Below are 14,865 nucleotides of genomic sequence, written 5' to 3' on the forward strand. Positions count from 1 at the left end.
GCCTGCAGTACCTTGAATTACACGGCCCCCGCCCCATATTGGTACTTGTTTTGGCCTTGATTGCTTATCCTGTAGCCTGCTTGGTCTCCCCAGAGTCCATCCAGGTGTGGAGCCTTTGCCTTCTCTTCTTGTCAATCACCAGATGCTGATCCCTGTATTCTTCCCTCTTAGAAGACACTGCTGACCCAGAACAGTTCCTAGTTGCTATCTGGTTAGGATCAATGTAATATCTCTCACTACTTGGTTTTGACTTTCAAACTGGGCCCCCTGGAACGGATGGGGACCCTGTGCTGGGGCTACCCAGTGCAGCTGGGTTAGTTCCTCCAGTGGATGCTGGTGGGCTGCCAAAATCACCATTTAGGACTGAGGTACTCATTCCGCCAGCTATTGGGAGAGTGGGCAACTGAAGCGCTCAGCGGAGTTGCTCTCCTGGAATTACCTTCAGCCTAAGATTGCCACCTCACCCAATATCAGGTCTTCTCTCCTCTGCAGCCCGCATCCAGTGACTGGTCAATGCATAGAATAAAGGCCCAGCCCTTTTGTTTTGCCTCATGGTGGGACTGCTCAGGAGGGCCATCCCACTTTCAGAGCTCTTTCCCATCGACTCTTTCTCCTGGGCCCTGACTCAATCCCCTTCCTAGCCAGCCCCAGCTGTCAAGGCACCAGCTCACCTTCCGTCAGAGCCCAGCAACAGATAAACAAATAGCATTCAGATAAACCTAATCTCCTTGAAGAAGATGATGCCCCATTATCAGGTCTCTTGAGTACTCAAGGGTGGGGCTTGGGCCTCTCTTATTTTTTTTCTTCTAAGTTTAATAACACAGATGACCTTGGACAAAGCCAGTTTGTCCAGTTCACTGGCTTATTCATGAACCCTCAAAATAATGTTAGCTGGAGAGTTTCAGGGTCAGGAGTTTCTTTGTCCCCCTTCAAGGGAACCCAAGATTTAGAAATCCTTGCTTTTAAAAACCTATCCACTGGGAGATATTTGCATTATCAAAGAGTTCTTTGCTCTACAGGAGGATTGATGAAAGGTTCCTTAAATAGCAAACTCCTTAGGTAAATGGAAAATATGGTTCAATTGACACTTTTAAACATGGGTGTTGCCTAAAGCCAATTACAACTGTAGGTTCCCCCACCTCACTTTGGTTCTTAAGAGCTTGGATTTCCAGGGCAGGACCACCTTCTGAAGCCCACAGGCTGAGCAGGGGCAGAGGAAGACAACAGCCAGGGAAGAAATCCGAGCACTAATCTGGAGTCCTCAAAGCCTGGGTGGGGTCTTTGCTCGCCTTGCAGGAGCCTTTACCTCTTCTGCCCAGAATGGCAGAAATGAATTATTTTTTTCACTTCCCTCTAATGGTTTAGAAAAGCCATCTATATTATCGATTTAAGAAAGCTACAAACATCCATCCATCTTTCACAGATGATTAGTTTATTGCTAGAGCTACACACCCTGAGTTTTAAAACACTACAAAATCAGGGGGAGACAAAAAGACAGAAACCAGGGATGGTCAAAGATTTTTTGCCTAATGAACTCATAGAAATGGGGTGGAGGGAAACATTACCTTATTTAAGTTCAAAAGAATGTTAATGTTTTTGTATTTATTACATGAGACCTTGTTCTACATTGAACAGGGGCTTAAGAATTCCTGTGTTCTTTTCAAAGTCACTCAGTAATTATAATAAACTTGCTTTCATCTTGGAGTGAAATACAAATGGTTTTCCCCTTTACAAACGATTTTAAATCTTTGTGCTTTCAAATGCATTGATCTATTTGGTAACTTCATTATTGGGTATGTCTTCATTTATTGGCCTCTTGTCTTCAGCATTTACCTAGAGGGAGCTCAGACGTCAATGTTAACTGAAATATGAAGTCAGTATAGATGGACATCCAAGATGTTAAGTTCTACATCAGAAAATTTTAGAACACTCCTTTAAGCATTTACTGTATTAGACTCAGGCAATCAGACTAAAAGGGCTGCTTGCAAGTGGTTTGGTCCAACCCCTCACTTTCGATGAAGAATCTTAAGTGAGGAAAAGTAAAATGACTTCCCTGAAACCACATGGCAATTCAGCAGCAGATCTGGACTTGAACATAGGTCACTTCATTCCTGGTCCAGTGCTGTGTCCTACATTAGTCAAATCACATCAGTACTGTTCCTTTGGGGGTTTGTTGATACACCCCATTATGCAATCCTCTGGTTCTTCTGCGAAAACCTCACCTTCTGATAGAGCCACCAGCTTCTTAGGGCATGTGCTCATGGTCTTTAACTTCAAAGGTGCAGCTCAAATTCCTGTTCTCCCATGAAGCTTCAGAGCCTACCAGAGTGTTTTTCTTCCTCTCCTGTCCTCCTCAGCACTAATGACTACCCAGTTTTTTTCTTCTTTTTCCTGAACTATTTTTTGAGAATTTATCAGGTGCCTTGTATGAATGTTTCCTCTGTTCCACCATTGAACTCCCAGACTCTGGTAGATTCTGCCTTCAGACTGTCTCTTGCTTCCAGCCCCTTTATTCCTTTTCCACTGCCACTCTCCTTGGTCATTCTTTTCTTCACCTCGACTGCTCTATAGTCCCCAAACTGGTTTCCCTGTACTCCATCCCGGGTCTCCTCTGCCCAGTCTAGATTAGTCTTCCTGATAACTCCCACCATGTCACTCTTACAGGCAGATTCTTCTGTGCCACCCCTTGGCCAGTCTACTTATCTACAAATGTCTCAGCTTTGCATTCAAGGCCCCTGAAATAAAGGCTTGAACTTTATTTGACAGTCCTATCACCCACTCTTCCCCTCCTATAACCAATACACTAAACTTGCACTGTCCAAAAAAGGCAGCCACTAGCCACATATGGCCATTGAGCACTTGGAGTATGTCCAGTCCAAATTGAAATGCACTGTAAGTTTAAAATACATTCCAGATGTCAAAGACTTGGTAAGAAAAAATAATGTAAATGATCTCATTAACAATTATTATATTGATTACGTGTTGAGATGGGTGTGGCTAAACCACACTGACTATTTTTTTCAGCTCTCTCTTAGGCCCACAGTCCTACTCCCTCCCCTTTCTGCATGACTGAGCTTTAGCCTACTCATGGGGAATGCACCCAAACCAGATGAGTTCCCTATCAACTTTTACCCTTGTCTTCATCTGAAATGAAAACTGGAAGAATGCCTTTTGCTGATGCAGATGGTTAATGGTCATGAGACCCCCAGAGGAAGGAAAAACTCCTGGTTTCCATCCAGTGTGGGTGTGCTTCCCTCTAGCAGTCAGGTTTTATTTTTAGCTCTGGCCCCTTTAAAGCCCCCTATCCCCTTTTCCATACCCTGTGGTATGGAGTACAACTTCGAATGTGGAATGTCGCGTCAGCCTGATCCCACCTGTATGTAAGTTACCCTCAATAAGCTTCATAATTGCACTTCACGGAGTTGCCTGCTTTGTTTTTCGGTCTCAAGTTTGGAGGATGTTATTCAATATTTCTGTCTTCCAACAAAATGATAATAGTTTGTACATTTGGATTACATAAAATATTTTATTAAACTTAATTTCACCTTTTAAAACCTTTTAAAATGTGGCTATTAAAAATTAAAATTAAACTTGTGACTAACATTATATTTCTCCTGGACAGTGCCTCCCTAGACAAATCACTGTATCTCCTGAATTTACCTCACATTTTCCTGCCTTCATTCACACTGTTTCTACCATCTGGCACATCCACCCTTCTCTGCCGGTCAGATTCTATTCTACCCTTGGTTAAAGGTCTGTCTCAGGTGCTATATACTTTATGGAATGTGTCTTCATCACCACTTGCATGTGCTTTCTCTCTGGAAGCAGCATAGTGGGCTAGTGAAGAGTAGAGACTCTGGAGCCAGGTTACCTGGGTTCATTTCACATGTATGAAGTGATGATGATACTAACTACTGCAGAAATTTTTTAGATTAAATAAGAAAATGTTTATGTAATATTCATACAGCATCTAGTACAAGGTTAGAGCTCAATTAGTACTTTAAATTCACAGCTGCTTACTATGAAGGAGTCAAGCTACCCCAGCTATGCCTGATGACAGCTCTGCTTCCTTGCTGGGGATGGGGTGGATTCAGCACTTTGGACTCTTCTATTTGTCACACCCTTACATCTACAAAATGCCTGTGGCTTGTCTCAAGCTCTTTATTGTCTGCTGATTATACACAGGACAACTGAGAGAGAGGGTAGACATTCCCCCTTGGTACCTTTCTGTTGGGCTCAAGTATCTCTTATAGACCTTGTCTGATAGCCTTTTAAAGAAATGACAAGGAAGCGATAAAGAACAACCTTCCATTAAATATTTCAACTCTAGGGAGCCACTCTGCAGAATTCTCATTTGCTCATTGATTTTAAAAAGTTCAGTCAGGGCTTGCCTGGTGGCGCAGTGGTTGAGAGTCCACCTGCCTATGCAGGGAACACGGGTTCGTGCCCCGGTCCGGGAAGATCCCGCATGCCGCGGAGCGTCTGGGCCCGTGAGCCATGGCCGCTGAGCCTGCGTGTCCGGAGCCTGTGCTCCGCAATGGGAGAGGCCACAACAGTGAGAGGCCCGCGTACCACAAAAAAAAAAAAAAAAAAAAAAAAAAGTTCAGTCAGTTGGAACTCTCCCATTGGAAAGTGCAATTTGCATGACTCTTCTCCAAGAAGCTTGGGGAGTTTACGCATTATTGATATAATGTAAACCAAGATTTTTCAAGAAGATTCCCTGGATGATGGATTTTCCAAGTCATTTGTGCAACAACTAAATTAAAAATATAAAGCCTCAGAGGAGAATGGTAAACATGTCTTAGCACTTACTCAAAACCCATTTAAAGTTTTCTAAAGACACAAAGCAAACTAACCCAATCTGTACCCCCAAACTAGAATTCTTCTAGCAATAATATAACATGACAAAAATAACTCTGGTAAATAAAACTACGTGTTGAATTCTCCCCAGGGAAGGTCTGCATTTTGTGTAATGATTTCTCAAAAATATTTTTTAGAAGTAGAGAATACTATGTTGTCAGGGCAGTGATATTGCAGATATGCTCCAGGAAACTCTTTCATTACAAGCTTCTGTTTGCAGACACATTTTTTGGTGAGCCTGTAAAAGCTGGTTGCAACTGATATACTACATACTTTTTTTTTTTTTTTTTTTTTCAGTACGCGGGCCTCTCACTGTTGTGGCCTCTCCGGTTGCGGAGCACAGGCTCCGGACACGCAGGCTCAGCGGCCATGGCTCACGGGCCCAGACGCTCCGCGGCATGCGGGATCTTCCCGGACCGGGGCACGAACCCGTGTTCCCTGCATAGGCAGGCGGACTCTCAATCACTGTGCCAGCAGGGAAGCCCTACTACATACTTTTAATTAATTTGATGGAATGGGTCTGAATTGCCTGAAATTACTGGCATGTGTACCTTCACTTTTCACTAAGTCCTCAGCTCTGGTAGACACTGATTTGTGTGGGTGCCTGGTTCAAAAATGCCCCTTCTCTGGAAGCATCTCACTGCTGGTTGCAATAGGGTGGAAGCATCTCATTGACTGTGCTTCTGTCTCAGGAGTAGGGTGTGGAGCCATCAGATTCTCTCTCTCAGGAATTTAAACTTGTAGTAGACAGGAGGAATCTTTGGAGCTGATTCCTTGGAAAGGTGGAATCTACAGAAAAGTTCCCTGACCTCTTGCTGCTAAAACGCCATATTCTCTCTGGATCTTGCTCACATCCTTCTACCTCTTTATTCTTCCGTTAAGTTAATCTCTTATGATTAAATTTGTCAGAGATGATTTCTGGTGCTTGCAAATGAGAAAAGCCTTAATCAGAGACCCACCCAAGGTTTCCAGGGGGAAGTCATCCACTCTTCCATTGATGATCCTTAACACAGACAGGGCACGTGCCTGGTGGTCAGTGAGAGAGCAGAAGGCTTTGAATAGTGCTTCCCTGGTGGCCTCTCTAAGCTGGTGTCAAAGGCCAGGATGGAGCTTATGGGATAACCGTGTTAGCCCAATTGCCCCTGTAGAGAGTGAGGCTTAAAGAACTACAGCTCACATAATACCTCCACGAAGGTATCTTTGTTACTCTGGCTAGAAGGGATAGCTCCCTCCTCTAAACTCTCACCAGCCTTTGTTTATAGCCATCATCTGGCTTTTATCACCTTCTGCATTTTCCTGCAGTCATCTGAGAACTAGTCCTCTCTCTCCTATGGCTGGAAGACTGTAAACTCTTGGAGGGCACGGGTGGTGTCTATGAATCCTGCACATTGTCCTGTACATTTCAGTATGTATTTCCTGAGTGGTCAACAAGTCTGACCTGAAGGTTTTCTATGTGTCCAGCTGGAGGTTTAGGGATGGGGAATGGGGAAAGGACCCAGAATAGGCTTGGATGCTCTAGCTGGACAGATAGGACTGACCCAATTGAATGATAGAAAACAGGGTATAATCAGGTATTAGGTGGCATGTTTGAGAGGCAGCTCAGCCTGGGCTGAAAAAACTAGCATATCAGACTCCAGGCAGTAATGAGCTCTGCTATTTCGGGATTCTAACATTCACCTTCCAGGTTGAGAAGACCTAGTGGGTCATTTTCTCTAATTAACACCCCACAGGAACAAAACTATTCCATCAGGCTTCCCCCTTGGATGATAGATAGTTACTGTTCAACCTCATATATGGGCTGCGGGTTTTTCAGGTCTTCTCTGCATCATCAGATTGTTACAATAATACTTTGTAGTTATGGGAAACCTTTATTTCCGAGTATTTTTGGCCCTGCTGTCTTGTTTATCTTCACCACAGTCAGCCCCACTCAGGGGCAAGAATCATCACGCCCCTTTTACAGACAGCACAGAGGTTTTAACACTGTCCTGAGCCCACAGTGCAAATTAGGGAAAGAGGGACCTGGTGCTAGAACTCGCGTCTGCTGGTCTTTGTCCTGTTGATCAATTCAGATAATCTGGGGACTGTGTTGGACCCTGCCCTGTCATACCAGGGCATCTCCACCCCTGTGGGCTCAGAAATGCTGTCTGCTGATGCTTGTGAGGTAGGATTATGAACCTAGGAGTCACCTCATTTTATCAGCATCAAGGACAAATTTAACAGCAGCAAAGGATAAAGCCTTCATTCTGAAAGTTGAGTTTTACTTGTAAATTGGACTTTTCTGAATTTGGCTCAGGTGGCATTAAAGAGCTGTGGTTCAGGGCCACACAGAGAGCAGCTGTGAGTGGTTTGCTGGCTGGGACGGGGTGGCATCTCCCTGGGAGGCAGAAGCTGAGAGTAAATGAGGACCATGTGGAGAAGCTGCTAGAAGCTGCCCACTGAGTTAGGAAGCCCACCTGACTGGTGGGTGGGATTATTTTAATTGCCTTCTTAAAAAAAGAGCTAGTGCAAAATTTGCTAAAATCTGCATTAAATGTGATTTTTCACACACCAAGGGGAGCTGCCAGAACAGAACACATATGCTCCCGTGGAGCCAGCCCTCTTGGGTCTGGGAGTGAGCAGCAGGGCCTCTCTCCACCACCATGACTCAACTGGCTTTAAAATTCCATGTGTAAGATCAAAATTACACAAGGCCAAGACACCGTCTGGTGCAGCCAACCTGGGAGATTGTATTTTGGAAAGAAAACTTTTCTGCCTCATTTCAAGATATGAAAAGAAGCCACATTGAGGAGCTCGGGAAGAAGATAGAGGTGGGTAAAGGAGCAGAACCGGAGCCCTGAATTAATCTTGACATACTGCCTTTTTTTTTTTTTTTTTTTTTTTTTTGCTGTATTGGGTCTTCATTGCTGCGCGTGGACTTTCTCTAGTTGCGGCGAGCAGGGGCTACTCTTCATTGCGGTGTACGTGTTTCTCATTGTGGTGGCCTCTCTTGTTGCGGAGCACAGGCTGTAGACATGCAGGCTTCAGCAGTTGTGGCGCATGGGCCCAGAAGTTGTGGCTCGTGGCCTCTAGAGCACAGGCTCAGTAGTTGTGGTGCATGGGCTTAGCTGCTCCGCGGCATGTGGGATCTTCCTGGACCAGGGCTCGAACCCGTGTCCCCTGCACTGGCAGGTGGATTCTTAACCATTGCACCACCAGGGAAGTCCCTGACATACTGCTTTTGAAATAATAAAAAATAGAATAATGTAGAAAAAATCCAAGGAATTATTGCTCTCCAAAGGGAGAGGTGGGTCCAATGTCAAAGGGATCCGTGTGTGATTTGTGGCTCTACACTTCCACTGAGATTTTGGGAACTCTGTTGCTTGCTTTTTAGTGTTCTGCTAGGGGTCATCATTCACTTTCCCCAAAAGGATGATTTTTAAACTAATAAAATCTGGCCCTTGCAAAGCTTCCCCCAGGGAGTCTGTTTATAGGCACAGCTAGGTTTAAGTATTGTCTTGAAGGTAATAGCTGGGAGAGCTGAGTCAGAACTGAGGTTCAAGATCAACCTCTACCTTGGGTCTTTGTTTTTTTTGTTTGTTTTTTGTTGTTGTTGGTTATTTTTGGTTTGTTTTTGTGGGAGTAGGGTAGGAAGGTGGGACATGAGCTTTCAGAATTCCAAGGGTTTTTTTGTTTTTGTTTTGTCTGGTTCAGCTGCAGGGAAGCTGTAGGTAGGGCCAAGCTGTCCTACTTGTAAGAGTTTGGTAGGCTTCCCTCTATCCTGTGGACTCTTACCTGGTGTCCTGGACGGGAACCAATAGATCTCAATTCAGGCTGCCTTGGTGGATGTTTTGTTTTGTTTTAATGGACCCTGGGCTGAGGATTGATTTTTCTCTAATAAGTAAGTTAAAATAAATTAACAACAAACAGTAGAACAATCTGTGGAATTGTTGGGCTTTACTAATGTAGGTAAGCTTCTAGTCTTGCTTCTCTGGATGGCCCTTTCAAAGGAGAGATTGGGAGGTCTGCAAATCTGGGACCTGGATGCTGACTCCCTCTGCTACTCATAGCACCTCATCTCCTCCCCATTTTCCAGGATGGAGATTTTTAAGTGACATTTAGGTGTGGTACATGCTAACTAACATACATACTTCCTTTTTGCATTGGTTCATTGTTCCTATTCAGCTCTCTACTCAGTTTGATCATCATGTAGTTCAATAGACACTTTAATCATACTACCTGTGCAATTTTGGGAATCCTGAGTTGAATAAGACCTCTTCAAGTGCTTCTCACTTTGGCACAATGATTAAAAACCATGGTGGGGTGAGGTGGGGACTCCCCCACCCCTTGCCCCAACACACACGCACGCCAGGGGCATTTGGCAAATGTCTAAAGACATTTTTGGTTGTCATCATTTGGGAGGGCAGTGCTACTGGCATATAGTGGGTGGAGGCCAGGGATGCTGCTAAACATCCTACAGTATATGAAACAGCCCCCAACAGCAAATGATTATCTGGCCCCAAATGACAATTGTGTTGAGGCTGAGAAACCCTGCTGTTGCAGAGGAGGTACACATGGAGTAAATAGTTATGTTATGTGGGGTGTATGCAAAAGTAGATGTAAGTACAAGATATCAAAGCAAGTATGTGTGTGTGGGAGAGAGGGGACATTGGGGAAAGCTTGTTGGAAGTGACTCCAAATCATGATTTTTACTTAATGCCTTTGTAATCAACTGTCCAAGAATGACTTTGAAAGTTTATTAGTTAAGATTAGTTTATTAGTTAAGATTAGTTTATTAGTTCCTACATATTAGGAATTTTTTTTCTTTTTGTACAACTCGCTGGGTAATTTAATCAAATATTTCTGATGACTTTATATCTTCCCTTACCAAAAAATTTCCCCAAAAAACCAGGAAGAGGTATAAAAAGGGAAGGATCCATTCAACCTTATTCTTTGCTTCTCAGTAGGGAAATGTCTAGCCTACTCTCACCTGTGTTTTTCTTCCACCTGGACTCTCCTTCCCTTCTCTCCTTCAAGGTTTAGCCTCATAACCCTTGGTCCATGACACCTTTGCTTGGAGATTTCAGTCCATAGTGACTGATCTATTCCCTGAATTCCTTAGAGCCTCATTGCCTCTCTCTTCCTACCTACACGTTTCTTGGGTGTGGGTGTGTTTCCACCTAGATTGTGGGCTCCTCAAGGACAGGGACCATGCCCTCCATTGGTACATCCTTCTACAGCATAGAACACCATTCTGGATCCTGATTTATACTCAAGGTAGGAGAAGGAGAAAGACATTCAGGAAAGATGTCAGAAAATTAACATCTTCCTGTGACACTGGACTGACGGATACAGCACATTTTATCCTTCCAAAGTCTCTGGATTGTGTCTTATAATAAAGTCTAAAAGTTTAATCTCTGTTTAGTAGGCACAGCATGCAAAAAATAAATTGCTATTATTATTATTAGCATTTTCTTACTAACAAATTTTTCAGAAGCTGTTTCCATATCAAGCAGATCAACCTTTCTGTTGTCATAGAGACAAAGATCTTTATATAACCATGGGCAAGGTGAGATTCTTTTTTCTCTCTCCCTCCTTCGACTTGTCTGGAACTAATAACAAAAGGAAAAGGACATTTTTAAAATTAATTCTTTTCTTTTCTTTTACTTTTTTTTCCTCCAATTAAAATGAGTGAATACATGGGAGGCTTTTTTTTTCTTTTTTTGTATCACATTTTAGATTTTAAATACCTAAGTTTTTAATAAAATATTATTGGGCTGGAAAGATCTGAACAATTGAACAATGCCATTTTCAAAAGTTGCAAGCAGTGGCTTATCAATGATAAGCAGTTATGATCCATTTTCCTTTTTTCTTTTTTTTTAACCAAATAGTGGACTTTAGATGGAAATCTTATAAGGCAGGACTACCAAGGCCTGAAATGATTAAAACATGAACTAGCATCTACTGAGGGGCCAGTGATGAATTTTAAGGTGCTTTGTGGTACTCACCTCCTCCAACCCCCAGAATTGAGAAAGCTACCCTTCTCTCTGCAGAATCAGACCCTGTGGATAACAGTGCAAGACCACATCCCTCTTATCCCTTATCTCATAATTTCAGCTCTCTTCTTTTTATGAACTCCCAATAACTTGTTATTCATGGCATTTTCTATCTTGTAATTACTGTTTACCACTTCATTCATCATCGTCAGGAAAAGAGGATTTAAGCACAACCCATTCACTTTTTCTTTCCTTTGCCTCAGTGTTAAGTTAGACCTTCATCCATCTGTCTTCCTCTGCCAGAGCTCAGAAGTATCCCTCTCTTTTAAGATTAACCCTTCCCCTCTGATCTGACACTGATGCCTTCCTCCCACTCCCGTGGGCATCTTATACCATCATCCCTGTGTCTTCAGTCTGTCCTCCTCCATGGATTCCTTCCTCTAGTCCTTTTTGAAGACAAAACAAAACAAACAAAACAAAACATTTTTTCTTAATCTTGTTTATTTTTCCATATCTCAGACTTTAAAGTTTTAATCTGATCACAGCTGCCTTTTGCAATAAATAGGTACTATCTGTGTGTGTGTGTGTGTGTGTGTGTGTGTGTGTGTGTGTCAGGGGTGTTGGAGGGGATGGAGAAGAGAAGTGTATGGCACAAAGAAGTTTAAAACATGCTTCCTGCTTTCCAGAAGATTATATCCTCCATGGAGGAATACCTTGATTCTCAAACTGTAACATGCATCAGAATCACCTGGGGAGCTTGTTAAAATACAGATTGCTGGACTACACCTTCAGAGTTTCTGATGCAGAAACTGGGGCCTGAGAGTATGCATTTCTGACATTTCCCAGGTGGTACTTATGCTGCTGGTATGAGGAACATGGCCTTAAAGAAACTACCCTCCTATTCATTCTATGCATCCTCTTGTCATATGGATGTTGAAGTCACCTTATCATGCTGAAAAACGTATCCCCTTTTGGCTTTTATAGGCTCCACCTCCATAGGGTTCTCCCTTGAAGGATGAGGTTATCTCTCAATTATCTGATCCTTGGGAAGCCTGACTTTGTGCGGGTCAGAGTGCGTGCTGACCTAAGGGGTTTAAATGTCGAGGAGGAGATGCTGCTGGTGTGCATGCCAAGAAAATGCATGTGAAGGGAGAGAGTCAAGGATTCTCTAGAATCCCACAGGAGTGTTCAGAGCCTGGACAACTGGCTCCTTTTAGGGAGCGGGACTAGCCAGCCTCAGCATGCCAGCGGTACTTATATTGTACCTGTTTCCCACTTCCATCCCCAAACCTAGTCAACCCTATAAAATCTTTCTGAGGTGTTCGAGGCTTCTTTAAACTGTGCTGTGGGGCAGTGAGAGAATTTGTTTAGTTTTAGTCTTTTCACTTCAGCCTACTCCAGGGAAGAGGTACTACTCTCCTGAGGCCAGTGTGGGTGTGGCAGCAGGAACTGTTGAGAGACCTCAGTGAAAAGCTGAACCTGAAAGCAGCTGGGACTTGCCTCACCCATGCCTGCCTCACCCGTGCCTGCCTCACCCATGCCTGTCTCCTGGTAGAAACCAGGAGGTTTTCTAACTCAGTGCCAATTTGGAGAAGCTGAGAATTTTTTTTTCTTTTTTTTAAGGAAGGGGTAATTTTCTTACAAAAACTAGCAAATATAGAAAGATAGCAGGTGAAGTCCTGTCTTTGCGACTCAATAGCTGTGGGACCTTGGGCAGATTTTTCCAACTCTTTGGATCTCAGGTTCTTATAATCTGTATGATAAGGACCAGGTGAGTGAGAAAGGCACAGTGTTAGTGGCACAATCATCCATAAGAGCAAGATGGGAGGCTTGTCAGGGAGGGACAAGGGCTGGGACTTGGAAGGCAGCTTCTATGGATTTACTTATTGATCGAAACAAATTCTATTAGCATGGTCCTCACCTTCAGGGAATTGAGCTGACAAGATAATTAATGCAAACCAATTAATATAAGCCCCTCAACCTTTAAACTGTATCTCTCAGCCACAAATATTCCCCAAAGACCACTAACTCTCCCAGAGGAGAATCTCAGCCCTTCAGGAGGGTGGAGGAATTCCCTCCATGAAGCAAGCTCCTGACAGACTGCTGGGAGCCCAAGGACATGGGGCGGGAGGATCTCTTTCCTCCCCCAGCATGGAATTCCATCACCTCTAACTGTTAGAACATAACCAACACCTCTACCAGCCTGGTGCCTTTTGGATACTTTTATAGTCTTCTTTTTTTTCTTTCCTTTTCTCTTTTAACAACTTTATCAAGATGTAATTTATATACCGTAAAATTCACCCATTTTAATTGTACATTGCGATGGTTTTTAGTATGTTCATGGAGTTGTGCAACCATTACCACCATCTAATTTTAGACAATTTTCATCACCACAAAAAGCAACAGCCATTAGCAGTCACTGGGCCTTCACTCCAACCTGATGGCTACTAATCTCCTTTCTGTCTATCTGGACATTTCATATAAATAGAACCATATAATATGTGGTACCTTTATTTCATATAAATAGAACCATATAATATGTGGTAACTTTTTCCAAAAAAGTGTCTGGTGACACTCTGATACGCTAGTATCAAAGGCCCCCCTCTCCTCTTCACCCCATCACTACAGCAGCCAGCTTCCTCCACCTGCCTGCCAATGTATACAGCTCCCTAAGGGGTGGTGGTGTGCCAGAGCTGGAACTCAAGGCCTCACATCGATTCGGCAACCAGATTGAAGTGCAAATACATCTGATCAGACAAGCAGGCTGAAATGCAAGTACATCTGGGGCTGGGGTGGAGCGATGACTTGTATGCTCACTAAGGTGTAGGTGAGCACTGGTTGGGGGGTGCGCCGGCCAGCAGTCCCCATTGAGTGACCAGGTCACGCCTGGACACTGGGCCCGAGCACCCCATTCCTAGAGGAACATAGGGTACCAGAGCGCACAGTAACCTTCACCATCCTGGCTGGCCCAAGGCTCAAAGGACACGCAAGACTTCTCCGGGCAGAGATAGCTGCTGACTGAGGAGCATGACACCCCGTCCGCTTCCAGCAGCTGCAGGGAGCGAGGCCATCCCGTGTGGCTTCTGGGCAGTTCCACGACCCTGGCCGTGGCCCCAACCAGGGTGAAAGAGCGGGCCTGGGGCCATCTGGGGCTGGAGGGTGCGCGGGACCCCGACCCCAGGTGTGGTGGGGCGTGGCAAAGACGCCAAGCTTGGGCTTGTCACCCTGAGAGGTGGTGCAGTTCGGCAGGGCGAAGCGTCTTTCTCCTAGCATCCAGGGGACCAAAGAGCAGGGAGGCAAGGCGGCCGGAGCGAGCGAGGGTGCCGGGGCAGGGGCGCCGCGTACTCACAGTCGGCTGAGGCCGGCCCGCGGGCCGGGGCAGCGCAGGGCGCCGTCGGGCGGGCAGCTGCAGGGCTCGGGGCAGGGCTCCCCGCGCAGCGCCCGGGGCAGCGGCGGCGGCGGTGGCAGCAGCAGGAGCAGCAGCAGCGGCCGCAGCGCGGGGGACCGCCGCCCCATGGCTGGGAGCCTGAGCGCGGGCTCCTGCGGCTGGGCCTGTGCCCCGGACAGCCAGGGAGCGCGGCCCGCGCCCCTGTCCCCGCCCACTGGCCTGCCCCCCGGCTCCTCCCGCGCCGGCCCGCCCCTGCCCCCCGTCCCTCGCCCCCCCATCCCCGACGGCGCCCCCGCTGCTGAGTCTCCGCCCTGCCTCGACCCAGGACGGTGGCCTGAGGGACCCCATCACCTCCTCTCTGCTGCGTTCCCCAGCCTGGCCTCTGCATCTCCAAATGGCCCTAGTTACAGGAGGTAGCGTGTGGAAGTGGTGAATGCTTTGGATACGGGAAGAGGTGGGGAGTTCTGAATTCTCGTCCTGGCTCTGCTGTAACTATGAGTGTGAAGTTGAGCGAGTTGTGTTCCTTTCCCGAATCTCTCTTATTTCATCTGTGAGAGGGACGGACTGATGATACTCGATACCAGCCCTGGCCGCTTCAGAAGGGGTGAAAGTGCCCAGCTCAGACGCTCCTCCTCCTCTCTTTCA

General features: G+C 45.5%; 1 protein-coding gene across 1 annotated transcript in view; it reads right to left on the bottom strand.

Annotated features, from left to right (window-relative positions):
* The window catches only part of LHCGR (luteinizing hormone/choriogonadotropin receptor), a gene marked incomplete at its 5' end in the record, with an annotated part of 70,707 nt that extends 56,359 nt beyond the window's left edge, over positions 1-14,348 (bottom strand). Inside the window, one exon of the mRNA XM_082642537.1 lies at positions 14,182-14,348. Within this exon, the coding sequence (XP_082498663.1) occupies positions 14,182-14,348 (167 nt within the window). The remainder of the gene's footprint in view (positions 1-14,181) is intronic.
* Between the last annotated feature and the right edge of the window lie 517 nt (positions 14,349-14,865).

This window comes from Mesoplodon mirus, assembly GCF_964341445.2.
Source record: "Mesoplodon mirus genome assembly, chromosome: 14".
Taxonomy (NCBI): domain Eukaryota; kingdom Metazoa; phylum Chordata; class Mammalia; order Artiodactyla; family Ziphiidae; genus Mesoplodon; species Mesoplodon mirus.